The sequence below is a fragment of the Paraphaeosphaeria sporulosa genome, assembly GCF_001642045.1.
Source record: "Paraphaeosphaeria sporulosa strain AP3s5-JAC2a unplaced genomic scaffold CC84scaffold_6, whole genome shotgun sequence".
Taxonomy (NCBI): Eukaryota; Fungi; Ascomycota; class Dothideomycetes; order Pleosporales; family Didymosphaeriaceae; genus Paraphaeosphaeria; species Paraphaeosphaeria sporulosa.
The window spans coordinates 1,653,022-1,681,006 of NW_017253365.1; the positions used below are offsets into that span (position 1 = coordinate 1,653,022).

Below are 27,985 nucleotides of genomic sequence, written 5' to 3' on the forward strand. Positions count from 1 at the left end.
GGCAGCCAGATGTCGCATGATGACGGTTGGCGTACAGTCGGCCAGCGATCGTGGCGGACTCCCTCCGGTCACTCCCGCTTTCAGACTGCATCCACCACCTCCAATACCGGTTCCCGTGGCTTCAACCCCAATGCTTACAGGAACCCTGCCGCGCCGCGCTCTGTGGCTGACTCTCAGCGCTCGTTCAATTCCAGTGTTGCTGAGCGGTCTGGTGCCGTCTCCAGGAGCGCCAACGGCAGTTTCGCGAAGATCAAGGCCTATGTATGTTGAGTCTGACTTCTTTGTTTCTTCCTAAATTAACATTCAGTAGATTCCCCCGAAAGAGCAGTGGTCCTCCGATGAGGAATCCAACCACGATTCTGAAGCTATCGACGACAGCGACGACGACGAGGACTTGTGACACGGTCGTCGACTGACAAGACGCTCTGTCGCTCTCATAGTGACGAACGATCTCCGGGTCACCTTCGCACGTTTCTCTATACGAAGGTGACCCGGAAATGTCTACAACATGATTGTTTACAAGCTAAGGCTCTTCTTCCTTGCTGGAAGGCGGATCATGCTCTTTATGCATTCATCAGTTTTCGATTTCCAGGTATCTCCTATCATTTGCCCACAGACGGACTTGCAAGGTGGAAATTCTCTCTGTATTTATTATGGCGGTGGGGCATCTAGCACACCGGCATGACAATCAAGTAATCTTGTTCTCAGTGCAGCTTCGGTAAAATCAGATCGTGGTTTCTCGAATCCAGTTTCGTGATGCCAAATCGGAACCTCCACCGTCTGTGCGAGCTTTCGCTATTATGGCTAACAGGGCATATGGAGCGCAGTGGAAAAGTCCTTGTGCGTTGGTCTTGCACGACCTCTAAAAGCACCATGGGCGGCTGGCAATCTGGAGAAATTGCCGCGCACACTTTCACTCGATAGTTTCTGCACTTGGAACACACTCACTGTATCATATAAGGTGAGGGTGACTTCATTCATGAGTGAAGTTTCGCCAAGCCCATATAATCCGCATACAGTAATCGCCACCGCCACCGCGTTTGCACGTGACTGCGCGCTCAAACTCAAACGACGTGGACGCGGTCTCCTACTCCACCCCGCAGCACTCTGCTTTATTGCCTTGTCGCCTTTCAGCCTCAATACGACGCTCTTTAAGTTTGTTCGAGCGGTGCCACAACTTCGATAGAATGTGAGACATGTCGCCACCCACTGCGCGAAGTGGCTGACCAGCTTTTTAGGTCTCAACGTCGAGGACGAGGCGGAAGCGGCGCTGGCGGAAGGGGTGCCGGCATTCGCGGTCCTCATTCAGCGCTGACGGACTTCTTAGCAGTAATTCATCTTCAAAGCTGGCGTGTCTGATATCATTCTGAAATTAGGCAGGCAAACAATATCTCTGCGCAAGAGATTCGCGATTCGTACCGCCAACGGCAACAGCAGGCCGAAACCGAAGCTACGCAGGATGGAGAAGAGGACGACAATGGTGAGGGGCCTTCCAATACGAACGAGGTAGATCTACAGGCGGAGTCCTCAGCAATGGCAGCCGAACCCACCCGCAAGCGCAAGCGCAACCAGGAAGAGGCTATCGCGAAGATAAAAAAGGGGAAGGCCGCGAAGAAGGGCGCCAAGAAGAAGAAGGGTTCAGATGACGATTCTGACTTTGACGACGTTATGGACATGTACAAGAAGATAAAACCGCTGCCTGGTCAGTTGGAGAATTGTGAGGTCTGCAGCAAGAGGTTCACGGTTACACCATACAGCAAGGCTGGTCCAGATGGCGGTTTGCTGTGTGCAAAGTGCGGCAAGGAGATGGCGAAAGAAGCCAAAGCCACCGTACAGTCGAGCAAGCCAGCTGTGCGCAAAGGCAGGAGGAAGATCGAGAGCAACCGTCTGGATGGTCTGACCTTCCGCGGAGCGAAGTCACTGCAGCAACTTTGCATAAACACCTTGGCCACGCACGCCGACGACATTGAGGAATTCGGCGACATGCCTGAGCCCATCTTGAATAGGCTGAGCGAGATCTTCTCAAAGAAACGTGCGATGAAGTCGAACACATTCAAGTTGTTTCTACAACCTGACCTGGACGTGGTCGCTATTCACGAAGCAGCGTGTAAGTTGCTTCCGTCCTTATGCCCTCAGTGGCTGTGCTGACTCATACTAGATTTGGAGACCGAAGACTATGATCAGATCTTCGCAGTTGTCCCGCATGTGAAAAGGCTCTCTTTGCGTAACTGCTGTCAGTTCAAGGACAGTAACGTGGACTATATGATCGACAAGGCTAAGAACCTGGCTGACATACAACTTCTCGGAGCCAACCTTGTGTCCAATGACAAGTGGATGGACCTCTTCATCGCCCGTGGCCACGATCTTAGGTCGCTAAAGCTCGAGTGGCTCGACGCTGCATTCGACGATCAAGCAGTTGAGGCACTTACAACCTTCTGTCCGAATCTAGAGCGCCTCAAACTAGAGCGGTGCAAACAGATTGGACCTGACAGTATCGACGCCATCGCCCGCCTCGAGAAGTTACAGCACCTTACCCTCTGCTACCAGAAAAACATTCCACGCGATCGCGTCGTGAATCTCATCGCACACGTGGGTCCAGGCCTCCGCACTCTCTGCCTGGAGCGCTTCATCGATGCCGAAAACGAGGACGGGCTCACAGACGACCTCATCGATGTGATCGGCATTACCTGCACACGCCTTGAGAAACTACGGTTCAGCGAGAACAACGAGTGTTCGGACGCCGGATACGTGAACCTCTTCACAGAGTGGCCAAACCCGCCGCTCCGATACATCGACATCAACAGCACCCGCGACATAGACAACGCCAATCCCGATGGCCCAGAGGACCCCGTTGGCCTCGCTTCCGCAGGATTTCACGCCTTGATGCAGCACTCCGGCTCCAAGCTCGAGTACCTCGACATCTCTTCATGCCGCCACATTAGCCACGAGACGTTCGCACACATCTTCTCAGCCGAGCAGACGTGGCCGTGTCTCCGAGAGATAAACCTCAGCTTCTGTCCGGTGGTCGACACCCAGGTTGTTGCGGGCATCTTCAGAAGCTGTCCACAGATCAAGAAGGTCGTTACGTTTGGTTGCTTCGAGGTGCAGGAGGTGGTGGTGCCGCGGGACATTGTGCTTATCGGCGCACCGCGAGCACAGGACGCGATTGAGCAGTTCGGGCAAGTCGTCATGGATTTCCAGAAGGAGTTCAGTGGCATGGAGAATCCAACAGGGATGAGTCGTATCGTGCCCGTCATGTCTTGATTGAGAGCGCTGCGAAGGTTTACGAAAGGCGCATTATGGAATCTTAGAGGACTGCATTACGTTACTGGCGACAGGCAAGGGATGGCGTTTCTTTGCGGGACAAAAGCATAGATGGCATGCAGGGTCACGACCGCATCGAATTATGTGTGATATCTTTGACGATGTCTTAGATTCGGCGCACGCCCGTGAAGTCCATGAAACGAATCACGGTATGTGACGCTGTTCATATGGATATGGGACTTGAGTGATGGCGTACATGAAGTCCTCCAGACATGGAATGAACGCCGATTGCCTTTGGTGAAGCACTCGGCTTGATAGCCACCCTCCAACTTTTGTGCAATTTCGTTTCGATTCAGGATTGAGACACTATCACGGCAAAGGTATCAGGGTCACTTGCAGTAAACAGGGTATCATTGGGGAGCATGCTCGTTTCAATCCTCGACGGGATCCAAGAGCTATACATTGATAGTTTTCATCGTTTCGTTTCGCCGTGAGCAACCATGTCCGAACCCTTTTAGAGATGCGTAAAGCAGCAAAAGCCCATCATGTAAACGATCCTGAATCCATGTCCATATTCCATGCGCGTCCAACACCTTCTCAATCCTAAGAAGAAGGAGCGGCGCCGCCACGGCCGCTGCCGCGTCCGAAACCACCACGGAACTCGGGCTTGAAGTCACCGGGGGCACCGCCCTCGCCCTTCTCGCCAGCATCACGGCGGCGGTAACCGTCACGGTCACCGCGTCCACCGCGGCCACCACCACGGCGCTCACGGTCGTCTCCGCCCATCATGCCGCGCGGGGGTGCGTGGGTGCGCTGCTGCTTGATGTGCGTCTGGGGCACGATCTCAGCAGGGAGGTGGAGCCACTCGCGGAGGTAGTCGAGACCCTCCGGGGTAAGGGTGTAGTAGTAGTACTGCCATGAGAAGCGGGTCTTGACGTAGCCGCGGGAGTCAAGAGACTGCACTGCAGGATGTTAGACACAACCCCAGCTTTTGGAGAGAGGTGCTACTGACAAGCCTTGATGACGAAGAGGTTCTTGGTGTCAATGTCACCGTGCTTGGGAAGGTTGAAGTCCTTCTTCGCAACGAGTACGCCCTCTGTGGTGACCGTGTGTCAGCCTATCCTTGTATGCAGCAGATGCCGCTCGAACATGTATATTTTGCCATAGCCATGGCGCGAGCGGGGAATATACTAACCGCGGAAGAGGTACCTGTGAGTGAAATAGTCAGCGCAAGTTCAATTGAAAAAATGTTGCGACGAGGGGTAACAGAAAGGCTCATGTTCAAGGTGGACAATCTCTCGCGAAATTCCAGACTCGATTGCGCCCGTGAGCGGTGCTGAGGAGGACTGACTCGTGGATCTTCTTGCGATCGGCCTTGGGGATAAGCATCTTGACGGTTGTCGAGAAAGAGACTGTGGTGCTGGTCGGTGGTGAGGTGGTCGATGAGGAAGAAGAAGTTCGGCTGTCTGAGTGAATTCAATGCATGGTGTGGGCTCGCTAAACGCACAGACCTACCGCGCCAAGCAGGAGGATCCCGGTCCGATTGCCTGCACCAGCCTCCAGCGCCACTTCCTCAGCCAGGCCTTTCGTCTTTTATCGCATACCAGAAGTACCCACCTCCGTCCACGTCTATTATCTGCAACTTTCCGATTGCAAGCCACACTCAGAGAGACCACCTGCGCACAGCGCAATAAACGAGAACATGGCCCAGGCTGCAACAGTCTCTGGGCACCACTGCGTGCCAACCCTCAATGCCAACGGCAATGCCCCCGTTACAGTCCTCGTCAACACTGTTCGAGGCACCATAGCTTTCACCGTGGTCAAAGCTGCGCCTCTCTCCTCCATATACGAAACTCTGTACGATCGCGCCCCATGGATAGCCAATACGTCCTACATCCTCACGACACACTCCCGCCGCACCGTACCCACCACCGATGGCCCCGTTTCCTCCCTCCTCAGCTCTGCATCCGACACATTCATATCACTGCGCTTGAGTGTCCCGCTATGTGGTGGTAAGGGTGGTTTCGGGTCTATCCTGCGCGCCCAGGGTGGCCGCATGTCGTCGCGGAAGAAGAAGCAGGGCGAGGTGAACGGCTCGTCACGCAACTTGGACGGCCGCCGACTGCGCACCGTCGCCGAAGCGAAGACGCTCGCTGAATATTTGGCTATCAAGCCAGAGATGGACAAGCGCGAGAAGGAGGAACGGCGCAAGCGGTGGGAGGACATCGTCGCGAGCACGGAGCGCAAACAGGATGAGCTGATGAGTGGACGGACGCAGGGTCGACTCAATGGCAAGTGGGTTGAGGACAAGGAGGAGGCGGAGAATAAGACGCGGGAGGCGATCGAGAAAATGTTGATGGCACAGCAGCAGTCGAGCTCCGAGGAAGAGGAGGAGGAAGAGCAGGTTGCGGAATCTTCCAAGCCTGCTGCTCAGCGGACCATGTTTGGCTGGGACGACGAGGACGATGAGTTCATGAGCGACAGTGAGGAAGAAGAGAAAATGTTGGGAGAAGACAAGCCCAAGTACGAGGGCAAGGGCAAGGGCAAGGCTGTGTAGGCAGGACTTGCGCTGTGTTCTTTTCACCTTACAAGTAGGATGCATGGCGTTCAGGAAACATTCATTTCATTATCATATTTCAGATACCCAGACAAGGCTTGCCGATGCCTTAATTCATCCATCCATCCATAATCATGCCCAACCTGCATGCTCATCTCGTGATGGTTGTAGCCCACCCAACAATTGTGCAATCCTTCAACCTCCGATGTTCCTATCCATATCTTTGTCCCCACCATAACCCTGCACCCGCCTCTGTTGCGCCGCGTCATCTTCCAACTCATCCGACCTCTCCGTTCCACCAAATCTGCCCTCGCTGCTCGCGTGCCCCTTCGCAGTCGTCTTGCCCCCACCGCCACCGCTCTCCTGGATCGTCTGTCCGTACCGCATCTTCTCGGCCGGGGTAACACCCTGCGAGTTGGGGCCCGTGGACTTGGACTCGTGGACTTTGTCGGCCAACTGGGTGCCTTTTGAGACAGCTGAGGTTTGGAGTTAGAAGGAACAGCTAGAGAGCCACGGGGCGACAGGGAGACGGGGAGAAGTACCACCTAGCTGTCCGGACAGCTTCGCGACGGGATCCATGTAGCCCAGGTTGCCTTCGTACTGGCCGCCCTCGCCGCCCGGGGAGGTGTCCATGAGCTGGTCCGACATGAGATAGACTGATCGAATATAGTATCGAGGTATGGAAGTGACTTCAATAGGCAGAGTTGTGCGTGTGATATGGTAAGGGCAGTGGTGTGACAGTCAACTGTGCTTTGTATTTGCAGTCGCTCCAACGGTAGAGCTTCGAAAGATGCTGGGGAGCTTCGTCGTTAATGACGTCAAATCAACGCTAGAGCATCCCTCCCTTTCTCGGAGTGCTATGCCGCCCCTCCAACCACGCAACTCCTAAACGCCTTTGCTAGATGTCCCTGATGCAAGCTATAAAGCGGAATGATAATACACCGATCATACCTTTGCTAGTCGAAATCGACGCCCATGAGGAAGCTGTTTGTAGATTAGCAGGTGCAGCTTTGACAAGGGAAGGGGAATAGTACCTTTCATATAACCGCATGTATTTTGCGACAAAGGCTTCTAAGTGGAATATGACTTTGCTGCCGGTCTTGCATCTGTGCTCGTAGAAGGCAGCCCACTTTATGACTTCTGGCTTGAGCGCATCGTCGGTCTTAGGGATTAGTTTCCAAGTGAGTGTCTTTAGAATTGTTGTGGGATCTATGCAATGCGAGAGAAGATCGTAAAGTGCCGCGCGGACCTGGAGGAGACGGGCTGGACTCCGTTCCTCGACAATCTGGTTTGCGATCTGGCTGATCAGAGCCTCCCAGTCTGGTGGCGGGATGTGTGTTGTGTCTGTGATGTTTTCGCTGCACCTTTGTTAGCAAGAGGTCGGCCAGAGAAAGCTCCAACAACGTACTTCTGTGCATGCACGGCCTCAAACATAAGCAGGGCCTTCCTCAAATTCCTGCCGCTTTCCTTCGCAACCCTCTTATTCAAGCCATCCACCTCCTTCCATCCCTCCTTCTTTCCAACTACCCTCAGCACGCCGCAGATCTCCTCTTCGGTCGGCGCCGCAACCCTCACTAACAATGTCCTACTCCGGATCGGAGCAATGATGTTACTTGTCGAGTTTGCCAGCAGGATAAGCCTCAAGTTAGGACTGTATTTCTCCATGGTCCGTCTCAGTGCCGCCTGCGCATCGCGCGTCAGATGATCCGCCTCATTAATGACCACGACCTTGAAACGCTGCTTGGCGTTCAAGTCGACCTGCTGCGTCTGGGCGACTTCCTTGAGGAGATCTTGCACGACGACACGGTCGTAATTCCCGACATCTGACGGCGTGATCTCAAGGTGGTACACGGAGGCGACGATGTTGAATTCGAGCTTGCGGTTGGACGTAGTTTGAAAGACACGAGCGTCGATCTTGATCTTTTCGACGCCGGGGCCGTAGAGCTCTTTGAGGGTTGCGACGATGCGGGTTTTCTTTCCGGCGCCAGAGGGGCCGTAGACAAGGAGATGGGGGAAGTCGCCGCTTTGTGCCTGTAACGAATGTTAGGAGTGCGTCAATCTGGAGGGTCGGGTTGGGTCCCAGGTTAGGGTCACAGTTAAGGTTACGATCTGCGAATAGGGCTGTGAATAGTACATACGAGAGATCGCAGACGATCTGAGAGATCCGGATGGTAGCTGAGAGCCTCTAGGCTTCGCGGGCGGTGCTTGTCCACGAGTAAAGCCATGGTGTGAGTATGATTGTGTGTTGTTTGATCGTAGCTTCGGGCCTGCTGCACACGCGCTGGCGCGGGACGCGAAGTCGCGTAAAGTGGTGGCTTGGCGCGAATGTTCAGTCATGCTCCACCCGTCACGCTCCCCTCACCCAGGACTTTCAGCCTCGAACGTCTCATCGCTTATATAGAAGAACAACAGCGTCTCCTGTCGACTGCGACATGACTTATGCAAAACAAGGTTGCAAAGTTCACGTGCAGAGTCGACTCGACATGGCCTTAAGGATCTGGCATGCATTAAACACCAAGTCACCTAGGGCATACAGTATCAAGACGTCAAAAAGTGATTGGCAACAATCTCGGTTCTTGATTCGTGATTATATGGCATGCCTTCGCATCTGTATCACGGCCCGCGGCGCTACGAAAGATCTATCACAACTCTGCCCTGCATCTTCTGCTCATCCATCTCCTTGAAGACCTCCGTCAGCTTGTCCAACTTCTCCACCCTGAAATGTGTCTTCACGACGCCTCTTGCCGCAAAATCCAGCGTTTCGATCGCATCCCTCCTCGTTCCGACCGCCACGCCCACGATCGTAATCGCACTCATGATGAGCTGGGCCGGCGTCGCCTGGAAGGGCACTGGATCACCCTCAGGCACACCAATGCAGACCACGGTGCCGCCATGGCGTAGCAAACCCACAGAACTCGCGTATGCTTTGTTGTTGGAGGTGAGGACAACGACGGCGTGAGCACCGAGTCCGCCAGTGAGATCCTTGACTGCGCCGGCCACGTCGTCTGTGCCGTCAATGGGGATGAAGTGCTCGGCGCCAGACTCCAGGACAAGATCCTTCTTCGAGGAGTGATCAATTCCAATCACACGCAGAGCCATGCCGCGCGAGGCGAATTGCGTACCGAGATGTCCGAGCCCGCCACCCGCACCGAGGATGACCACGAAGTTGCCAGACTGCGTGCGGCTTTTTCGGAGTGCGGAGTAGACTGTTACTCCTGCACAAAGCAGCGGAGCGGCTGCAGCTGAATCCAGGCCATCGGGTATGGGAGTCACGTAGTTTGCCGGTGCGAGAACGTATTGCTGGAACGTGCCCGGTGTGTAGTACCCTGAGACTTTCTGCAGTGTATTGTCAGCTATGCTCTATCTGGAGATGATGTTGTCGAGAAAGCTTACGCCTTTTGCACAGCTGGCGTCCAACCCCACCCGACACGCATCGCAAGTCTCGCAGATACCCGCCATCCACTTGATTCCCACTCTATCTCCAAGGCCAACGCTTGAAGTGTCGGTCGCAGGTCCCATCTTCACGATCTTTCCGACGCCCTCGTGTCCACCAACCTGACCAGCTTGAGTGGGGAAAGGCATGTGCTTCCATGATTGCATCATAATGCCCATGTCGGAATGGCAGACGCCCGAGTGGGAAAGATTGATCAGGACCTCTCCCGGACCCGGCTCAGGCATGTCCAGCTCCTCAATCTTCGTCGAGATGGAGCCCGGCTTGTCATAGACAGCGGCCTTGTATTTCTTGGGTAGATCGGCAGCCATTGTGGACTTGTCGGTGGAACTTGAATTAGTGAAGTAGCCTTCTGGGACACAATTGATCTCCTCGAGCGACGAGTGTTGGTGTAAGGTAAGCTGTAGGGGAGATTACAAAGGAAACCTACACGGTAGGTAACACGGCTATATGAACGAACCCCTCCTTCCTGCTGCTGCACCTGATGCGCTCCCGCGTCTATGGAACGCACATGTAATCATTGACCTAGTCTGGTCTAGCCCACAATGATGCATCCATGAGCGGACCGCTCATCGGATAACGAGCCTCGGTATCTGCAAGCGGTGTTGCTTGCGGGGTGACCAAGGGCGAACGGCGATAACCCAACTCCTAGAGATCGAGGTAGTGGAGCTACGAGAGCTACCCCGCATGTAGTGGATCCCTGCACAATGTGCCTGGATGCTACGAGTGGGGGTCCGATCATGTGGAATGGCGATTACGCTGACTCGACAGTACGGACAGAGCAGGCATCACTTTTACGGCAAGCTAAACGGTTGTTGCAGCTCAGAGCTAGCATTTCCATGATGTAAAGCATACTGATAGTATACAATTCACAGCGGTGGAAAGTTATCTTTGCGCAGCTCCAACAACAACACAGGAAGACACCGAGCAAAAGACAACGTCAGCACGTTTGAAGGTATTGAAGATGTCTCTAGCTATGATATACACATCCGAGGGCCCTCAGCGCTAAACATCTAGTGAAGAAGAAGCCGCTCCGCGGCGTGGGACCACAAGCCTCCGCCTCGCAAAATTGGTATTGTACAAAACAGCATAGCGCAAATAGGCGCCGAAACATGAAAGGAAATGACTAGCCCCCGGAAGCTTTGCTCCCTCCCATTATTTTGGTTTCCTATGCTATGTCCTCCTCGTTGTCACGTAAAACCATTACCATGCAAAATGATATCGACAGTGTCGAAAGATATGCCAAAAAATAATGAACAGCCGCACAAGGCCTCTACGAGGCCTGTTCGGTACAAAATGGACTGGCAAGCAGTTCGTCGGCGCTTGGACGCCGCTCGTGGTCGATGAGGAAAGTCTGCGAGAGGAAAGCACGAGCATCATCTCCCGCGGTCTCAGGTATGGCCGGGTTGGCTTCACCAGGACCACCAATCTTAAAGATGGCCTGGAGCTGGCTTAACGTGGGATGTGGGTGCGCCCCAGTAAACATTTCCACAATGAGACAGCCGAGTGACCAGATGTCTGCTTTTCGGGTGTACGCAGTCTGTCGAACAACCTCGGGTGCCATCCAGAAGACTGATCCTTGCAGAGAGACACGCTGGGCGCCTTTCTTTCCTCCGTTGAGCAGGGTGGACGTATCGACACGTTTGGAGATACCGAAATCGGAAATCTTTACGGAGCCTTTGTTGTCGACGAGAATGTTCGCCCCTTTGATGTCACGATGGATGATATCCCTTGAGTGAAGGTAAACCAGGCCCTGAAGAATCTGGCGTACGAAGTTTTGGATGAGAGATTCGCCCAACGGTCCGTAATTGACAAGCATGGTGGCAACGGAACCACCCGGAACATATTCGAGGAAAATGTTCAGGTGCTGTTCATCCGAATTCGACCCCAGGTACTGCACGATGTTCTTGTGCTTGAGATCTCGGAGAAGGCCAATCTCGTGTTTGAGCGCCTCCACCATGTTGGTCTTCCTCTGGTCCGTCTGGGCCGTGCCAGAAGCTGATGGGAGTTCGACTTGTTTTACAGCCATTAGCTCGCCCGTTACGGCGTGAAGCGCCAGGTAGACGCTACCGAAGGAACCTTGCCCAATCAAAGCACCCTTCATGTACTTGACATTTTCCCACGAATCTTGCTCGAGATAGTCGGCGAGCTCATCATCGTACTCCTCACCATCCTCGGCAATGGCCGCAGAGAGGCGTTTATTAAGTGAATCACCTGCCTCGGTATTGCCAGCGCTGCTACCGGCAAGGCTGCTACCGCCATCGTCAAAGTAAGACTGCATGGTCGTGTGGCCTTCGGGGTCGGTGACCTGAAGGCTCTCCGTAGTACTCTCGCCGCCGAAAGACACATATGATTTACGATTGGGTTCGAGGGGCGATTCTTCCTCGAGTGGCTCTAGGACGGAGGATGCTACCGAATCCCGATAACCTGATTGAGAAGGAAGGCCAAGACGCATGACTGAAAGTGGCCTCAACGGGCGTGCCTGGGTGTTGTTCTGAAGCCAGTTGTCTGCTATGGATGGAAGAGGTGGAGCGTCCTTCAGACTTGAAGCGACACTGAAATTTGATGCCATGGACAGACGAGAAGCCGCCCGACTAAGACGGCGAGACCTCCTGATCGACATGCGTATGGTCTTGTCGATCTCATCCTTTTCCACGTCCGGAAAATATGAAGTAAGATCTGAAGTGATGAGCTCACTCGGCGGTCGAGCTCCGTAGAACTGCTTGAGCTTCCGCGCCCTCGTCGCGAAGGCCTGTGCTCTGGACGGTCCTTCCAGGTGCTGTGCGGTAGAGTGAATATGTCGTTCTCGCTCCCGTGCTGACGTAGGCGAGAGCGGGTAGCTGACTGCAGCCAACGACTCTCCTGTTATCTCTTGGATCTTCTTCTTACTTCTCTCGTTTTGCGGCAGGATAATATTCTGCGTCTGTTGGATGTTTTGTTGTTGATACTGCTGTTGGTAGATGCCTGCGGCCGCCTTCAACTGATCTTCTTCAGGCTCTCCAGTATGTATCTTCCGCAAGATAAGACGCCCTCTCTCGTGTCGGTTGGAATCTTTGCACAGGCGAATGACTTCGATATCGCTCAGTCTGTGGCACAGCTCAGACTTCGGCTCCGGTCCGTCCAAGATGTAGAAGCAGTAGTTCTTGAGGTGGCTCTCGTTGAGCTGCCCCTTTCGCAAAGTCTTGAGCATGATCTCATCTGCAGTTTTGCAGCCTTCGATGTTTATTACAGACGATCGACCCGAGTCGTAGATGACGCGGATCACAGCCTTGTCGGATGGTAAAATGGCGCTATTAGTGGCACTCTCAGAGATGCTCTGGTTCCGAATGTGGCTTGCGAATCGGGCAGTTTGGGGTGTCTCCGTGGGTGTGGTCCGCGGGTTGCGATATGACATGTTGATCGCACTGTTGGCTGCGCTCAGGGGCTGACTGCCATACGAAGATGCATAGTTCTTGTTGTCCTGGGGGCTGGTCATACCGTAATTACGCTCGCGCCTCGCACCACGGTTCTCTTGATCGACAAGAGGAGAACTCGGGCGTGAGGGTGACTTGGCACCACCGAAGTTGTAGGATAGATCAGAAGCATTGATTTGGCGAGACATGCGCTTCGAGGCAGTTTGGTAGCTAGAAGGGACGGAGCGAGCAGAGTGCTGCGACGGTCGAGGTGAGGCAGACGAGGGCGGGGTGTATGCGGCGTTGTCCAGCATGGCGAGGGATTGCTGCATTGGAGTTAGAAATGACATTAGATGGTAGAACAACAGGCAACATACCCTATTTGACACCCGTCTCGAAGCCTTCTTGTATTCTTTGTTGCGTAGCTGCTTCGCCTGCGAGCCGATACGAACCCTGTCGCCGACCTTTTTGATGCCCATGTCTTTCAGGTGCGTCTGGTCCATCTCCATTAGGTTCTCGCCGTTGATGTTGTTTTCTAGACAGGTCAGCCGATTTCGTCTGGACCAAGACACAGGGTCACGTACGCCTGAACAGCTCGACATATTGAGCACAGTTGATGCGCTTCAGCCAGTCGCCGACCTTCTCCTCGTCCCAATGCCTGACTGCATCTGGGGCATCGTATACTTCGGAGAACTCGGACTCGGTCGGCGAGGCATAGAGCGATTGATCTGCCCGGGAGGCAGCACCTTGATTGCGGTAGCTCGACACGCTGGCGCTGTATTGCGTGGATGTTTGCGAAGCCGACGACCCCAGCGAGGGCGCCGAATACGACGGCTTGGAGGCGAGCATGGCCATGGCTTGTGCGCCTGCGGGATGTGTGCGGAGGGGGCGGGTGACGGGGCGGGTGGGCTGTCAGACGTGACGCTTCTCGTGTGCGGCTACAACGGCACCTCTGTCTCTTGTCTCTTGTCCAGGAGTGCCAGGTCAACCACGCATAATGGGTCGTGGATAGGGACTGTCGGGGTGCTTGTGGATGGCGTGACGCGTGCCGCTCAGTGGCAGGCTGTCCTGGGGGGCCTCGAGTGCCGGCGAGGTGCAGTTGCGGAGGTTGCACGACAGTGGTGCGTGTTGGTGCGAAGGGCAGCGGCGCAGCGGGTGCCCCGGGGTGGGCGGCGGGTGGTTCAGCGCGGGCGGGCGGCGGGCCACGCTGGCGAAGGAGGCTCTCACGGGACCGAGTGCGTCGGTGTCGAAGGGGTGGTGAGCGAGGCAGCGGGTGAGGCTCGGCGTCCGGCGTGCTGCAGCGGCGCCGTGAGGGCGTTCAGCGCTTTATGGCTAGCGACGCAGCGGGTCGGGGGTCGGGGGTGGCGGTGGGCAGAGCTACAAACACGCGCAGGTCTCGCATGAAACAACAGAAATCACGAGCGGCGGGAGCGACGTAGAAAAGGCGGAGCAGCCGTGCAGGAGCTGTGTCTGACTGAATGTCGACGACGCACTGAGACGGCCAAATCTAAAACACGCTAGTGCCTCAGAGGGCGAACCGCACCGCTCCCGTTGCGCGCGCGGGCATGGCAATCATCCCGTGCCATCTCTCCGCACGTCTCTCTCCGCAGCGACTTCGCGTGGCGCGCTCCGTGAGATTGTCCATGATGCTGCGACCGCCTGTGAGCAGCGCTGTGTCTACTTGCAGCGGGCCTACACGGCGTGGCTCACGCTCCTGCTGCAATGCTCGCGACGGCGCCTCGGCCGCCCGGGCCACTAGCCACTATCTGCGAGACCCTGACCCTAAGCCGCCCTGAGCAGCAGCAGCACCCGCCAGCAGCAACGCAGCCGTATCGGCACGTCTTTCCTGGCTGCGGGCCTGCCCAGCCCAGCGCGCACCGGCAGGCCGCCGGTCGCGAGGCGCGCGTGCGTGCTCGATCCACCGCCTCAGCCTTATTTCCCGCGTCCGTTTCACGGTGCGCTCGCCCACACTACGCCACGCTGCAGCCGCCCAGGTGCACTGCACACACATAGCCACGGCGACCGGAGCAAGCGCTTCCTATTGCTCGTGCTCCAGAAACGCTGTTATCGCCGCGTCGCCCACATGTTTATTGTTTTGCCCGCCCGCAAGAGGCTTGTCCCTGCAGCCAGAGTTGAAACCACGGCGCACGGCCGGTCAGTGCCCAACTTAGCCGTCCGCCTTGTCCGCGCTCGTTGAAACAAAGATGACGAAGAAACAAACATCGTGACGCGGCAGATGGGAGCATGCTCGCACGTCCTCCGCACGTTGCGGTACCGAGAATCATATGGCGATGTGATGTGATGAAGGCTGCTGCACGCCGTCCTCCGTCGTTGTTCAGTGACGCCGTCCTCCGTCGTTCAGTGACAGCGGCCGCCCCACATGCTGTAAACCACGCACGCGGGCGCCTGGCACCAAGTAGCGCGCTATAGTGCGTGTACACACGTCCTTGGAGCTACGAGGTACCTAGGTACATGCGATCGCAAGGTACTCGTGTCTCTTGCGGGACCTGAACAACAGCGAAGCCGTATCAAGTCAAAGAGTTGGGCATGCATAGTAGGTCGAGTCACCCTGTGCTCGACCATGTGCAAACAATTTCACTGGCGAGGGCCTGGCCTCAGCCTGCGTCTGGTCGCCATGTTGACACGAAAGCCCAGTGTCTTTTGCTGCATGTTGCGAGGTCCTGACATGACGTTCTTGGTACTTTCAACCAGCCCTTCTATCGCCCTGACGTTTGCCCATTGCGAGCGATGGCTGTTCGCGACACCGGCACATACAAGCATGCGGCCTTCGACAGGATCCGAATCGCTGCACAATTCGTGCAACTCGCGGTCCAGACGATGGGCGAAGCATGGTGATTCATCAAGTCGATCATGTCCAACTGCTTTTCTTAGAGCAATGAATGACGCCGCTCGCGAAACAGTGCGCCCCCAGGTATGACGCAATGCGGCATTCCGCGCCCACCACGGCCTGTTCCCACGAGCTCCACATGCCGTACCAAAGAACCTCGCCGCACGTGGAAACTCTGCATTCTCACCAGTCAACGTCTCTGCAGCGCATCACCGCCGCTTCCTGTGATCCGATCAGCGAACCATTTCCTCTTCGCGACAGAAGCAAGGTGTTCTCCTGAGCAAGGCCGGCTCTCGTTTCCACGGCTCCGCCTGCTTACGACAATATATCCTGCACCTGCACCTGCACCAGTCTCCACCAAACTTCTGTTCGTCCCCTCCCGCAGCATATATCGACGCATATTGCATGGGCACCACGCACCAACTGCAGCTTCCCTTGCTGCACCCCCAACGTTTTACCTAGTCAACCAGTCGACATCACTCCCGGCCAGTAAGCGTCATCGGACAGGGCTACACCGCTGGTATAAGCTTCCACCATGGACAGCAGCTACGGCAGTCCGGACCCTCACCAGGCACCGTACTCGTCGTCTTACGATCCACGCCCCTATTACCCGTCGTCCTATCAGCAAGATGCGAGCTTTCGCGACCCACAACGCCCTAGATCTCCCGCTTCATCCAGAACTACAAACGACGGACATGCGCAGCCTTATCAGCAGCCACTCCAGCAACCACTCCACAATGCGCTCAATAACGCATTCGATAAGTCCGACTCGGCAGGCAAAGTCGACCCTGAGCTCATTGCGCAAATCACGGCCGAGGTGAAAAAGTCGGTGCTGGATGAAATCAAACTGGGAATGGGTGTCACTGCGCAGCAGCCCGTTGCACCGCCGCAGCAACCGTACCCCCCGCAATCGCCCGTCTCTATGACATCCATCCCTTCGCGAAACGTGTACACACCACCATCGCCCAAACAAGCAGATCTATCCAGCCACGGAAGTGCTTCTCCCGACCCTCCATCGCACGATCCTCTCTTCGATGGTACTGGAGACACCCCAACACCCAGGCACGAACGCAGCGCTCCGGTTGATATTCCACACGAACGTTCAATCCCGCGGCCTGCAGCAGCCCCAAGGATGCCCACGGACAGTGATCTAACACCTATTGAGAGACGATGGCAACACTTGTTCGACCCGCAAGGCCAGCCCACTCCTCGCCTAGGCGAATTCCTGCGAGGCCTTGCCATCCACCTGGTTAGTACTGATGGTCGCCGTTATATTCATCTCCTAACATGGCCAGATCGACGATTACGAACCAAAGAAGAGCCTAGTCATCTCACCGTCTAAGATGCTGCGGTTTTACAGTGACGTGAAACTCACTGAGGAGATCTACCCCTGGGACAGTGAGTTCGAACCATTGAATACATTGCAACATGTTGACATAAAGACAGCCATTTTCGGGAAACTGCCTTACTCGACGCTGTGTAAGATATACCGAGACATGCGTTGCGAGCACCATCTCATCCAGGAACATGCCGCGGCTCAGCCCGACATTCCTGCTCTCACTCCTTTGGGGTTCCAAGAATGGATGACAGCCATGATACAAGCTTATCCCGATGCTGAATATGAACGCCTCTCGAGGGCGGTTCTGGACATGCCGATCAGCAACGCCGACGACTGCAAGGAGCGCTTCCCGAAGGAACTCCCTCGCCGTCTCTTCCCTCACATTGAGAACCTGCAAGCTCAACAGCGATGCGCTGCTGCTTTATCTCCGGAGGGCGTCGGTCCTCTCCGCAGAGCTCCCACCTTTCCGCCGCCACCGCCTCCACCAATGAGCCAGAGTGCAAGCGTGCCGCCGAGTCTTGAACGAGAGCGCAGTCCCTACACAAGCCGACCAGACCCAAGAGCTGTTGTATCCGAAGATGAAGACAATGTGCCTATATCCATACCTATAGAGCGTGAGAGGAAACCCTACGCTGCCGCCCCAGGCGGCGGCAAAATGCACGAAGACGACAACACTCGCGGTACAACTTCAGACGCACCGTTGCGCGAACAGCGCCGGCGAACCCAGTCAACAGCGAGCCAGTACCCATACGTTCCGCCCGCCGACCCATCTCAGTATCCGCGATCCGCCACGCAGACCAACAGCCGGCGACCTAGGAGCCCCAGCTTCTCCAACTACGGCAAATCCTCCGACCCTAACGTACGAGACATGTCTGGGGCATACTATAACAGCAACATGTACGGCGAAGACGAGGAAAAACGGAGATTTGCTAAAGACGCTGAGATGAGGAGGGAATGGGCCGCTCGTCAAGCAGACCACAGCAACGCAGGCCACCAGCGCCGAAGTACCACGGGCACCGACAGTTCCCACGACTCTCAGTCTCGTTCCGTGTACGATGACGATCATTACCGGGGCAGGAACGGGAGCAATGGATACGACAGTCGTAGCGGATACGATTCGCGGCGATACTAGAGAAAAGTTTCGGAGAGGAGCAAAGGCTGGGAAACGTGCGCGATTCGCTAGCGCTCACGACGTTACGAAATCCGATACCCTCACTTCTGGTCTGTTATTTCCCTTGTGTAGAGTTATGTTTTCCTTCTTGGATACCTTTTCAGCTGTTATCCTCACTGTCAGTCGGTGCGGGTCGTTTCATTTGACATACCCCTTTTGTAAGCGCAATGTAGTTGGAACAGACCTCGTTTTCATTTGAATTAAGAGCATTTCGATATCATCTAACGACTTATGTGTGACTCTTGTTGAGAACCAATTGGCTCTGCTGTGTTCTCGGATGTCGCGCGTGCGATCTCTGTGCTGAGCCTGCTGGAAGCACCCCCAAGCACATAACCGTCCATCGTGTAGCTACCTCAACCTGGAGTTGTGTGTTCTTAGGAAATCACGCAAAGGATATCCGACATTCACATAAAGAGAACAACAGGCCCACAACGCGCCGATGTCATTGTTGAAGACCTCACTGCATTCGATATAACCCTGCAGGACCGATCCTCGCTTCCAACTTCTCAGGTGGAAGTGGCATCCAACATCGCCTCCTCGCTACACTAACGCACGGCGCGCGCAAGTACACGGGACGTGAGCATATGAAGATTTGGAAGGTAAGCACGGGCTTGTCTTCTTCGCTTCAAGTCCTTGCCATGCATGCGCTGATGATGCTGTTGTGAGCGGGGCACCTTGGTTGATAGATGAGGGACGACCTGCACGGCCAGCACATGGACGCAAGATGTCAGCACATCAAAATTCTGAAGGCGAGGATGGGACGTATCTTGTCTTCATCTCGCGTCCATGGCATGTGGAGTGGCGCTGCCGCACATCTTTCCCTCGTATTGAGCGCTGGCAACTCACGACTAGGTGCCCGAGGGAGTAAAGGGGATTTGGGGTTGTGCATCGCTGATTGGGTGAATATCGAGTGGGGGGTGGATCGTCGGGGGCCGGGGGCAGTAGTGTACCGTCCGGGAACAAGGACTAGAAATACCTCGTGTGGCTTGGATGCGCGCTGATGGCGGTGGATACCCAAGTGGGCTTCTATCACCGCCTCTGCCTCTGGGGCAGTGCTGGCAGTACCGGAGCTCATCACCCTGATATGGCGAGATATCCTACCGCAGGTGCCCCTGCCATCGCACCTGCACTTTGATATGGCTGCGTCCGTCACCCGCAGACATAGTTGTGAGTTAATCGTGCACAAGAAGGGTCTAGGAGCATCATTGGAATCTGCCTCACCAGTATATGCCTATCATAAATCCAACGGTATTTTCTAGTAAGTCATGCATCGGTACTAAGCCCTTAAGTCGGGCCTTCTACAGTACTAGGACGAAAATCTGGGTACCGTGCTTTCTCATGATAGGTAATAGGTAATACGAAGGTCGATTGCACTCGGTCTGTGTTCATGGTGTTATATGGAATTTCTGCACGACGGGTGGGTACAAGTCAACACCGTCTGTCCCCGCGGGCGCACGCGGGACTGGGAAGGTCTCTAACAACTCAGCAGGCTACTCCGTCACTCGCAAGCATTTCTCGATACAAGTGTACACCGGTACCAATAATGTTGACACCCTGGCTTGTTCAAGGCAAGGCCTTCGCGCGCGTTCCCATGGCTCTAGTACCTCGATACGTCACCTTCGTCAATCCACAGCACTTTCCACAGCGATGTTGGGCTTCTGCCTAGCACGCGAACAACAAGCCAGAGCAAAGGTAAGATAAGGTCTGTTGGTCGTCCCCGTGTAAGCGGGAGCTCTGAGCGCGGCGGGAACCGTGGAACAACGAACTCAACACCAGCGGCACCGCTGGCCTCGTTACGACTCTCACAAAAGCCCAAATACACACCAGAATCAAAGCTCTCAACGAACCGCATGTCCATTCCGGAGTATATGAAACACGAATCTACCAACATGGATATGCTCATGGCCTTGGAGAGCATGGCACGAACGAGCGCTACCGCCGATGCTTACACAGATGTGGGTCGGTGGATGCAGCTATTCGGGTCCACAGCTACACAGGCGAAGCAAGCAATTGAGGCTGGAGGGGAGGTGGTGCATGGGTTGACGTTCAGGTTCTGTGGCGATAAGTCGGAACTTTCGGGAGCGGTAGAGGATTTAGACGGAGCTGCTCCGGAAGAGGGGAAGGCGGTCTAGGGTATTGTATTCGCTATAGGGTGTACGGCTCCTGCTTCCAACTCACCCTCTGGACCTCTCTCATACGGTCGAACCTCAATACCGCATGCAACAACACCTCCGCCCCAATCGCACAGTCATCCTCCTTGCAAAACTCCTCGGGATTATGGCTCATGCCCTCCCTGCACGGCACGAAGATCATAGACGTCGGGCACCGCTTGCTCGCATACACGCTATCGTGTCCTGCGCCGCTCGTCATCTCCATCGTCAGGCTCTTCCCCTCCGGACCAAGGACCCTGTGCGCCGCCCGCGTCACAGCGTCGATGCAGCTCGCATGGAACGTTGTCGCAGGGCTGTCGAAGTCCTCGGTGATGCTCACGGTGCAGGGCAGACTAGGTGTTCCGCCGTCGTTCAAACCGGACAAATTCTCGCCCGCCGCGATCTTGGGGAAGTCTTGTTCTACGAGGGCAAGGACCCTGGCGACAGTCGCGTCGGCCGGTGCGCGGATATCGAGCGAGAAGCTGACGTCGCCGGGGACGGTGTTGGTGCTCCCGGGCTTGAGATTGAGGATGCCGGTGGACGCGAGCGCGTTGTTCGCAGTCGCCAGGCGGTGGCTGTGCAGGATCATCTTGGACGCAGCTAGCAGTGCGTCGGCGCGGCTCTTCAGGTCGGTCGTTCCCGTGTGTGTGTCGCGCCCTTTGACGTTGATGGTGAGCCACTTGTATGCCTGCACGCCTGTCACGACGCCGACTTTCTTGTTGGCCATCTCGAGGAGCGGGCCTTGCTCGATATGCAGCTCGAAGTGTGCGGCCATGGGCGTGGCCTCGTGGGAGGCGGGCACGGAGCCTAGGTACCCGATGCGAGAGAGCTCCTCGGCCATGGTTGCTGTGCCTGGATGTACTTCGCGGAGGTTGTGTGCGGTGGAAAGGGGTATGGAGCCCGCCCAGACACCGGAGGAGGACATTGACATGGGAAAACGGGCCCCTTCCTCGCTGTTCTTTGGTTAGTTTGACATGACATGGAACGCCATTCGGCTGGGGAGCGAGAGCTTGTACTTGGTCCAGTTGACGACGCCTACGGGGTACTCGGTCTCTATCCAGTTTTCGTTCAGCACCTTGAGCATCTCGATACCTGCGTGGACGCCCAGGATGCCGTCGTATCGACCACCGGTTGGCTGCGTATCTAAATGCGAGCCTGCGAACGTCGGCGGCCTGTCGTTCTTGAGTCCCGGTCGCACAGCGAAGATGTTGCCCATCTCGTCAATGGTGACTGTGCATCCAAGGTCTTCGGTCGTCTTCACGAACCAGTCGCGGGCTTGCTTGTCGGAATCTGAGAGCGCAAGGCGGGTCATGCCTGTTTCTGTTTCGGCTCTGAACTGCTTAGCTAGCTGAAGGCTGGTCTTGGGAGGGCAGCTGCGTACTTTCCCCACCGTTTGCCCGTGCCCCATTGACATGTGTGGTGCAAGTCTTCCATCAGGCGCTTCTTGTCAATTTTCAAGCTCTTAAGCGCATCCTCGTCCATCTCCCTCGTCATTAACCGCCGTCTGGAGGTCTGGCTGAAGCATCGCCTGGGCTCGTATCCGGACGTCAATTGCAACACTCTGGGGATCCTTTGCCACTGTCGGTGTGGATTGTTTGCTGCCGCGAGAGCTCCAGATGCATTCAGTGCTCTAGGTGCCGCGCATGCCGTCCTCCGTGCCATCTGTAGTGCAGCCTGGAAGCTGCAAGTTGGCGCTGCCATGCTGCGCACGAGTGTTTCAGAGGAAGGAACGAAGAGGAATCCATCGCGGCAGGAAGAATGTGTGACATGACCTAAACGCACCCGCGGGTGCCCGTGGCGTGAGGAGATAACGCGGGCACAGCGGGGTCGACCCCACGCTAAGCTATCGCCGAAATCATGCCGTTGGGGAACCTCGGAGAAAACGGCACCACAACTTGAGACAAGACCAAAGAATTCCTGATTGATGGCCTTCTATCCGAGTTGATTTACTGGGGTACCATCGATGACCTTCTCGCGATCAATGGGCCCCTGATCCGGGTTTCGTCAAGCCACTTCCCCTCTTCAGCCACTGTAGCCGTACCTGCTCAATCGACGTCTCGCCTCCCATTTCTTTCTCCACAACCTCGCTCACAAACCTCAGTCTTTCCTCCAAGGTGCCTTTTCCCGCAATCTCATTCCTTTTCCGCCCTATAATGGCAATGTTGCGGGTCGAAGGTATTCTCAAATGCTCTTTTTCTGGAACCCAAGACATCTGCGCAGACAGATGCGCGACGTAGCTGCACAGCGAAGTGTATGCAGACACTTGCTTTGCCGTATTTGTGGTAGGTGAAGGGAAGTGTTTGCGATGATACGGAGCGCGGAACCTTGTGCCGCCGAAATCGTGGCTGCAGCAAGGTATGGCCATGAACGGGCTGTCTGAAAGATAAGCCAGAACGGGTGTCCATGCTGTGAGTTCGTCGGCGTGGTTCGAAACGATGAAGGTCCCTCGTGGGAAGAGGCCGTTCTGCCACGGCGGTGAGCCATTGGCTATTGATTCATCGATAACCAGCTTCTGCAGGACTTCCGGGACGAGCAGCATCTCTTTGACGTGCTGCTGGTACGACTCGCCAAACGTGTCCCATGTTTTGCGTCGGCGTGCGTCGAAGCCCCAGCCCTTCCATCCCTCCTTGTTAAGGATGTACACCAGCAGACCGTTACCGCACCCAATATCTACGAAACCGGGAAAAGCTTGCTGTGCCAGTGATCGCCTCACGGTTTGGAGCTCCAGCCGTAGATGCTCTCTATCCTGGGGATCCACGCTGTCTGGCTGGTCGTATGCCTTTGGAGTGCCGCCGTACATGTCCGTCCAAAGCTCGATCAGGAAAGCCGCTATCCCTAGGTCTTCAAAGACGTGCTTCTGTGCGGGTGTCTGTTCGACCCAGTTGTCAATAAGCTCTCTGGCATATTCTCCTTTTAAATAGGCATATGTATCTTGGAAGGTCTTTTGTGGAATGATGACGTCGTGGTGGACGCGTTTCTGATACCCTTTCACACGTCCCCGGGCGTGCTTGTGAATGATTTCCAACATTTTCAGCGCAGTCCGTGACATACGATTCTCCAGTGGCCTTTCGGAAAAGAGGTCGTAGTAGAGTGACAGTGTACCCGGTGCTACACCTGGCGGAGGCTGGTTCAAAAATGTGTACAGGATGGCCACGCCTCTGACTTTGGGGTGATAGAACGGTATCGAATCTACGTTTGCGACATGGGGAATGTATACCACTAAATACCGTTCGGCATCAAATTTGCTGTTGCTACCGTCTTTTGCTGGAAGTATGACCTGCTCGGTAGAAGTGTAAAGATGGCATGTTTGCTGCAAGGCTTCGTCAAGCTTGGGATTTCTGGGTATTAGTTTTCGGACCACGGTCCACTCGAGCTTATATCCTGGCACCCCTCCAAGTATCAGGCGCGGTTGATGATCGGGTTTCAGGTGCTTGATTATGCCCGCGAGCTCTTGTGGATGAGATGCTTCTGGATTGTACGAAGCATCCGTAAAACTCTTGTACGAGAGCTCCGCCCGAGACAGGTGGGACGCAGTAAGGTTGGGATTCTCCAGCAGATTCCGACTGACGTCGAGGAAGTACTGCGGTGGGAAATTCGCAGGTGCTGACTGCACAATGGTCCATATCTCAGGTGGAAGGCCAGAGTCGGCGACCGAAGTATTTGCCAAATCGACGGGCTCGAATTTGCTTCCGGGAACGGCTTGAGAGTCACCTGCCGCTTCATCGTATGGAGGCTCGCTTGCGGTATTGTGAGTCAAAGACTCTGCTGTAGATTCCTGCCCGCCATGTTCTTCCGGCTTGCAGGGGACCTCTGGCTCTTCTTGGACAGCCATGCTTTAGAAAGAGTGGTAGTGGTAGAACCGTCTGCCGGTTGAGGAAAAGCCTGCGAGTTTACACAAGTTGACAAAATTTCCAAATGCAGCTAAGCAGATTCAGTGTTCCTCGGTGCCAAGGCGGTTTTTGCGTCGTCTCGTGGGCTCCCGTTAGCTAATGGGAAGCCGTGGAAATGGTTTCTCCGACATGCGACCAATCAGAGCTCGTTTTACAGCCCACTTCAGCCTCCCTTCTCACCTGGGCATCATTCACCATTGACCAACTGCTTCCGAAGAATAACCATAGCACTATCGGAAGGGACGCAGTCAATGAAGCGCGCGAGTAGATCAGCTGCTGCGAACCCATAAGTTCTGCCATAATTCGTAATGAACTGCTTGATTGACTCACAGCCTACGTCCCACCTGTCTCGCATAAGAATGGTTCATAGAGGGTGCAACCCAACATCGTAACAATTCGATAGGACATCAGCTCTAAAAGTTTCTCCTCACGTTTGCATTTCTAGCTTGCGTCGTTCCATCAATCAACGCCTTCACTGTATCACAATGGCTTCCTCAAGCTCATCGCAAACCTCGATCGAGCTCCAACCCGTGGGCGCAAGCTCGAACGAACAGACCCCCATCAGAGACAACAATGATCCAGCAGAGTTTCTCCCGCAGCCCTCGACCACCGTCAGCGTCATCGAAAGATGGAACCACCCCAAATCCAACATAGCCAAAACCGGTGCTACCTTCTTCGCCTTCCTGCTCATGGGCGCAAACGATGCGTCCTACGGTGTCATGATCCCCTACGTAAGTGCCGTCGGGATTTCTCCAGCGCCAACTAACCCCTGCAGATCGAAGAGCATTACACTCTCTCGTACATCGTGGTCTCGCTGGTCTTCCTCTCACCCCTAGTTGGTTATGCCGCCGCCGCCATGCTCAACAACTGGGTACATGTCCGCTTCGGCCAGCGCGGCGTCGCCTTTCTAGGGCCTCTGTGCCACATCGCCGGATGGCTCGGTCTCTCGCTGCATCCACCCTATCCCGCGTTTGTCGTTATCTTCGTGCTCGTGGGCTTCGGCAATGGCATCGAAGACGCGGCGTGGAATGCCTTCTTCGGCAACATGGCCAATCCGAATGAGCTTCTGGGGTTTCTACATGGGGTGTACGGGCTTGGTGCGGTGCTGAGTCCGCTTGTGGCTACCAATCTGATCACAGAGGCCGGGTGGCGCTGGTATGCGTTCTATTACATTTTGGTACGTATTCCGAATAGCTTGGAACGAACACGCTTCTGATGGGTCCCGCAGCTTGGAGGTGGCGTGATAGAGTTGATCACATCGCTCTGGGCTTTCTGGCCTGTCTCAGGCCGCGTCTACCGAGAGTCACACCCCCGTACAGCATCTGGGAAGGACAGCCGACTGCAAGAATCCCTCGAGAGCCGTGTTACGTGGGTGGTGGCTTTCTTCCTGCTCTGCTATGTAGGCATCGAGGTAGCTCTAGGAGGCTGGATCGTGACCTTCATGCGGCGCGAACGCTCCGGCGAAGCATTTGCTTCTGGTATGGTGGCGACGGGCTTCTGGACGGGAATTGCGCTTGGCCGCGTTTTCCTTGGCTTCCTGACACCAAAGCTGGGAGAGAAGTTCGCTGTGACGGTAAGTGGACTTGTGTGCGCAGTCAAAGGAACCCGCACTGACGAAAGGCGTAGGTGTACATCCTCCTTGCCATGGTCTGCCAACTCATCTTCTGGCTCGTCCCCTCGTTCCATGTTTCCGCCATTGCAGTCTCATTTCAGGGTTTCTTCCTTGGGCCCCTCTTCCCAGCAGCCGTGGTTGCAGCAACCAAGGTTCTACCAGCGCATCTCCACGTTTCCGCCATTGGATTCGCAGCAGCCTTCGGTGGAGGAGGTGCCGCCATTCTTCCGTTTGGTGTCGGCGCTCTCGCGCAGTCCAGAGGCGTCACGATCCTCCAGCCGATCATTCTTGCCATCCTAGCTTTCTGTTTGCTCTTGTGGCTTTGCATTCCTGCTGTTGCAAAGCCGTCGCCAGGAAGCTCGCAAGAAGAGCGGAAGTCACGCCAATGGATCAATATCGATTTCGATCTTGTGGATGCTGGAAAGCGTACAATCCAGAAGGCCAGGAGTGGGACGAGCAAAGTTGCAACACAGTAGGTGAACTTGGACGTTTGTCACATGGAGCTGTCCGGGCTGACAGTGCGACAGGCTGCCAGCGCATCCGCTTGTAGCAGAGGCGGAGCCAGCCTGCAGCGTTGCAGAAGAGCCAGTCCGACGGGGCGTTCGGCAGAAGATCGCAGAGCACCGAGAAGCGCGAGCAGAGAAGAAGCACATCAGGAAAGAGATCCAGAAGCTGAACCACGAGCGGCAAATTCCTGCGTTCGTGGTGCTGCAAGGCGTGGATCCTGCGTCTGACGAGCCGCCTCCGTACCGAAACGTGTATCTCATGCGGCAAGCAGCGCGGCGAGAAATCGCAAGTCCGGGCTAGATGTCGTTCCAGCGTTCAAAATCGTCATGTATTGTTTCGTTGGCGGGTGTGTGAATGCAACGCCGCTCGTCCAAGTCTATCAAATCGTCTCTATATCTGTGACGCACCCCCCAGCTTTCTCTCGTTTCCCGCATTCTCCTCCCCAGGCTCGTCTACTGCTTTGTGGCGCCGCCCTTTGGCTTGGCCTCGCCGTAGTAATGAGCCATCTCCAGCCCGGCCCTCCGGAAGCCGCACTTGACGTAGAAGCCCTCGTTCGCCTCGGAGCAGTCCAAGATGCTCTTGTAGCAGCCGACCTTCTCGGCGACAAAGTCGAGCGCCTGGATGATGCGCAGGCCAAGCTTTTTGCCCTGCTGGTCCTTTGCGACGGCAATGTCCTCGATGTGGCCGACGAGCCCGAGATTGTGGATGAACTTGCGCTCGACGATGAGGGCGCCGGTGCCGACGACGCGCGAGGCGGAGTCGAGGATGGAGATCATGAAGTATTGGTCGTTGTGCTGCGTCAGCCACTCGTAGCGCTGGTTCCATTGCTGTGTCCACGCCTGTCAGCCATCATTCCGCGTGGATGCCGCTGTTTGAGGCAGCCGTGCAGGGAGGAAGGGCTAATTGCGCACCTCTTCTGTGACGTCGCCGACAGTGGTCAGCACGCGCAGCACATCCAGAAAGCCTTTTGCGTAGTCGCCTCGCTGCAGCGGCCGGATTGTGTAGCCTTCGGGGAGCTGTGACTGGACTTCAGGGGAGATAAGAGACGCGCTGAAGAGCGGCATCGAGTCGTCGGTGACGGGCGTGAGGAGCGACATTGTGTATGGCGTGGCGCTGCTACGCGGCACAGGATCGAGGGTTGCGGAAGCGCTGTTGTGCTGTCGCAGCGTGAAGTGCGGCGTCGCGGCTGCGTTTGCGGGGTGGTGGGGCAGGCGGTGAGGCGGACGCGTAGCTCGTTTCGGATGCCTGCTTGTGCGGAGGGATGAAGATAGGTTCGTATATTGCAATTGAGTATGTGTGTCGGATGGGAGGGCCTTTTTGCACTCGAGATGGAGGCTAGGCGTAGTTATTTTTGTGATGGTTGCTGAGGCTGAGGTCGTTAGTCTTGTGCTAGTCAGGAACCAATAGTCCGGACCTGCCGTCATCCTCTTCAACCTTCCATTTCTGTTCAAAGACAATGATCACACAGTAGTGGCTGTTGTATGGTCTACCAGTCTTACGCGATAGACTGATGGCAGCAAATGAAGTGGACAACCCTGGGACACGTGAGGAGATTATCCCAGGTTGATCTCTACAATCATCACGAGCACTTCCACCTGAGCAGATATTCGAATGAATAACCCAGAAGCAGGAGCACATAAGCACGCGGGAGCAAACAGAAAGCCTTTCAGACCTGACTGAGCTAGGGCAAGAGCCGAGATATGCAGAGCCAAAGAAAACATACAACAGCGGGACGTCTGACGTAGAGCACGCTACGCTGCTGATGACCTCAGGAAGCGAAAACGTCAATTGCGGCACAGCTCGA

At 55.5% G+C, this 27,985-nt stretch overlaps 12 protein-coding genes across 12 annotated transcripts; 4 read left to right on the plus strand and 8 right to left on the minus strand.

Moving 5' to 3' along the window:
• Window positions 1-1,533: 1,533 nt before the first annotated feature.
• CC84DRAFT_1093870 (RNI-like protein) lies at window positions 1,534-3,264 on the plus strand (the record flags this gene model as incomplete). Its single annotated transcript, XM_018174540.1, has 2 exons — window positions 1,534-2,107; window positions 2,159-3,264. The coding sequence occupies 2 exons, from the start codon at window positions 1,534-1,536 to the stop codon at window positions 3,262-3,264; spliced, it is 1,680 nt and encodes a 559-aa protein (XP_018035268.1).
• Window positions 3,265-3,657: 393 nt separating this feature from the next.
• CC84DRAFT_1165265 (uncharacterized protein) lies at window positions 3,658-4,695 on the minus strand. Its single transcript, XM_018178678.1, has 4 exons — window positions 4,616-4,695; window positions 4,460-4,473; window positions 4,277-4,360; window positions 3,658-4,226 (listed from the first exon to the last, which is right to left on the minus strand). Exons 1-4 carry the CDS (start codon window positions 4,651-4,653, stop codon window positions 3,868-3,870), a joined length of 495 nt encoding a protein of 164 aa, XP_018035269.1. The 5' UTR covers window positions 4,654-4,695; the 3' UTR covers window positions 3,658-3,867.
• Window positions 4,696-4,845: 150 nt separating this feature from the next.
• Window positions 4,846-5,952, plus strand: CC84DRAFT_1165267 (uncharacterized protein). The gene has a single exon (XM_018178679.1). It carries the CDS (start codon window positions 4,967-4,969, stop codon window positions 5,819-5,821), a length of 855 nt encoding a protein of 284 aa, XP_018035270.1. The 5' UTR covers window positions 4,846-4,966; the 3' UTR covers window positions 5,822-5,952.
• On the minus strand, window positions 5,919-6,772 carry CC84DRAFT_809006 (uncharacterized protein). Its single transcript, XM_018187502.1, has 2 exons — window positions 6,364-6,772; window positions 5,919-6,297 (listed from the first exon to the last, which is right to left on the minus strand). The coding sequence occupies exons 1-2, from the start codon at window positions 6,467-6,469 to the stop codon at window positions 6,017-6,019; spliced, it is 387 nt and encodes a 128-aa protein (XP_018035271.1). The 5' UTR covers window positions 6,470-6,772; the 3' UTR covers window positions 5,919-6,016.
• Window positions 6,581-8,087, minus strand: CC84DRAFT_1165269 (P-loop containing nucleoside triphosphate hydrolase protein). Its single transcript, XM_018178680.1, has 4 exons — window positions 7,960-8,087; window positions 7,230-7,852; window positions 6,856-7,179; window positions 6,581-6,805 (listed from the first exon to the last, which is right to left on the minus strand). The coding sequence occupies exons 1-4, from the start codon at window positions 8,044-8,046 to the stop codon at window positions 6,778-6,780; spliced, it is 1,062 nt and encodes a 353-aa protein (XP_018035272.1). The 5' UTR covers window positions 8,047-8,087; the 3' UTR covers window positions 6,581-6,777.
• A 327-nt stretch (window positions 8,088-8,414) lies between these two features.
• CC84DRAFT_1165270 (alcohol dehydrogenase 2) lies at window positions 8,415-9,888 on the minus strand. Its single transcript, XM_018178681.1, has 2 exons — window positions 9,215-9,888; window positions 8,415-9,157 (listed from the first exon to the last, which is right to left on the minus strand). The coding sequence occupies exons 1-2, from the start codon at window positions 9,581-9,583 to the stop codon at window positions 8,450-8,452; spliced, it is 1,077 nt and encodes a 358-aa protein (XP_018035273.1). The 5' UTR covers window positions 9,584-9,888; the 3' UTR covers window positions 8,415-8,449.
• Window positions 9,889-10,545: 657 nt separating this feature from the next.
• Window positions 10,546-13,519, minus strand: CC84DRAFT_1177052 (Ste11-type MAPKK kinase; the record flags this gene model as incomplete). Its single annotated transcript, XM_018180260.1, has 3 exons — window positions 10,546-12,990; window positions 13,042-13,199; window positions 13,249-13,519. 3 exons carry the CDS (start codon window positions 13,517-13,519, stop codon window positions 10,546-10,548), a joined length of 2,874 nt encoding a protein of 957 aa, XP_018035274.1.
• A 2,158-nt stretch (window positions 13,520-15,677) lies between these two features.
• CC84DRAFT_1121718 (uncharacterized protein) lies at window positions 15,678-18,241 on the plus strand. Its single transcript, XM_018175620.1, has 3 exons — window positions 15,678-16,761; window positions 16,808-16,910; window positions 16,959-18,241. The coding sequence occupies exons 1-3, from the start codon at window positions 16,048-16,050 to the stop codon at window positions 17,981-17,983; spliced, it is 1,842 nt and encodes a 613-aa protein (XP_018035275.1). The 5' UTR covers window positions 15,678-16,047; the 3' UTR covers window positions 17,984-18,241.
• Window positions 18,242-20,167: 1,926 nt separating this feature from the next.
• Window positions 20,168-21,654, minus strand: CC84DRAFT_1218324 (amidase; the record flags this gene model as incomplete). Its single annotated transcript, XM_018182987.1, has 3 exons — window positions 20,168-21,125; window positions 21,189-21,503; window positions 21,554-21,654. The coding sequence occupies 3 exons, from the start codon at window positions 21,652-21,654 to the stop codon at window positions 20,168-20,170; spliced, it is 1,374 nt and encodes a 457-aa protein (XP_018035276.1).
• Window positions 21,655-21,740: 86 nt separating this feature from the next.
• CC84DRAFT_809051 (DUF1613-domain-containing protein) lies at window positions 21,741-24,203 on the minus strand. The gene has a single exon (XM_018187503.1). The coding sequence runs from the start codon at window positions 24,002-24,004 to the stop codon at window positions 22,151-22,153; it is 1,854 nt and encodes a 617-aa protein (XP_018035277.1). The 5' UTR covers window positions 24,005-24,203; the 3' UTR covers window positions 21,741-22,150.
• A 182-nt stretch (window positions 24,204-24,385) lies between these two features.
• Window positions 24,386-26,150, plus strand: CC84DRAFT_1147908 (MFS general substrate transporter; the record flags this gene model as incomplete). Its single annotated transcript, XM_018176609.1, has 4 exons — window positions 24,386-24,793; window positions 24,838-25,239; window positions 25,291-25,635; window positions 25,689-26,150. Exons 1-4 carry the CDS (start codon window positions 24,548-24,550, stop codon window positions 26,148-26,150), a joined length of 1,455 nt encoding a protein of 484 aa, XP_018035278.1. The 5' UTR covers window positions 24,386-24,547.
• Window positions 26,151-26,633: 483 nt separating this feature from the next.
• On the minus strand, window positions 26,634-27,278 carry CC84DRAFT_1093674 (glucosamine 6-phosphate N-acetyltransferase-like protein; the record flags this gene model as incomplete). Its single annotated transcript, XM_018174527.1, has 2 exons — window positions 26,634-27,008; window positions 27,093-27,278. The coding sequence occupies 2 exons, from the start codon at window positions 27,276-27,278 to the stop codon at window positions 26,634-26,636; spliced, it is 561 nt and encodes a 186-aa protein (XP_018035279.1).
• Between the last annotated feature and the right edge of the window lie 707 nt (window positions 27,279-27,985).

Bases quoted from the DNA above. Each gene is read 5' to 3' on its own strand.
- CC84DRAFT_1165265 (XM_018178678.1), bottom strand. From the start codon at position 4,653: ATGCTTATCCCCAAGGCCGATCGCAAGAAGATCCACGA. The intron at 4,227-4,276 runs GTCAGTAGCACC...AACATCCTGCAG, and splicing joins CCTCTTCGTCATCAAGGCTT to TGCAGTCTCTTGACTCCCGC.
- CC84DRAFT_1165267 (XM_018178679.1), top strand. From the start codon at position 4,967: ATGGCCCAGGCTGCAACAGTCTCTGGGCACCACTGCGTGCCAACCCTC.
- CC84DRAFT_809006 (XM_018187502.1), bottom strand. From the start codon at position 6,469: ATGTCGGACCAGCTCATGGACACCTCCCCGGGCGGCGAGGGCGGCCAG. The intron at 6,298-6,363 runs GTACTTCTCCCC...TCCAAACCTCAG, and splicing joins GCTGTCCGGACAGCTAGGTG to CTGTCTCAAAAGGCACCCAG.
- CC84DRAFT_1165269 (XM_018178680.1), bottom strand. From the start codon at position 8,046: ATGGCTTTACTCGTGGACAAGCACCGCCCGCGAAGCCTAGAGGCTCTC. The intron at 7,180-7,229 runs GTACGTTGTTGG...ACAAAGGTGCAG, and splicing joins GAGGCCGTGCATGCACAGAA to CGAAAACATCACAGACACAA. The intron at 6,806-6,855 runs GTACTATTCCCC...ATCTACAAACAG, and splicing joins TACATGCGGTTATATGAAAG to CTTCCTCATGGGCGTCGATT.
- CC84DRAFT_1165270 (XM_018178681.1), bottom strand. From the start codon at position 9,583: ATGGCTGCCGATCTACCCAAGAAATACAAGGCCGCTGTCTATGACAAG. The intron at 9,158-9,214 runs GTAAGCTTTCTC...AATACACTGCAG, and splicing joins ACGCCAGCTGTGCAAAAGGC to AAAGTCTCAGGGTACTACAC.
- CC84DRAFT_1121718 (XM_018175620.1), top strand. From the start codon at position 16,048: ATGGACAGCAGCTACGGCAGTCCGGACCCTCACCAGGCACCGTACTCG. The intron at 16,762-16,807 runs GTTAGTACTGAT...TAACATGGCCAG, and splicing joins GAGGCCTTGCCATCCACCTG to ATCGACGATTACGAACCAAA. The intron at 16,911-16,958 runs GTGAGTTCGAAC...ACATAAAGACAG, and splicing joins GGAGATCTACCCCTGGGACA to CCATTTTCGGGAAACTGCCT.
- CC84DRAFT_809051 (XM_018187503.1), bottom strand. From the start codon at position 24,004: ATGGCTGTCCAAGAAGAGCCAGAGGTCCCCTGCAAGCCGGAAGAACAT.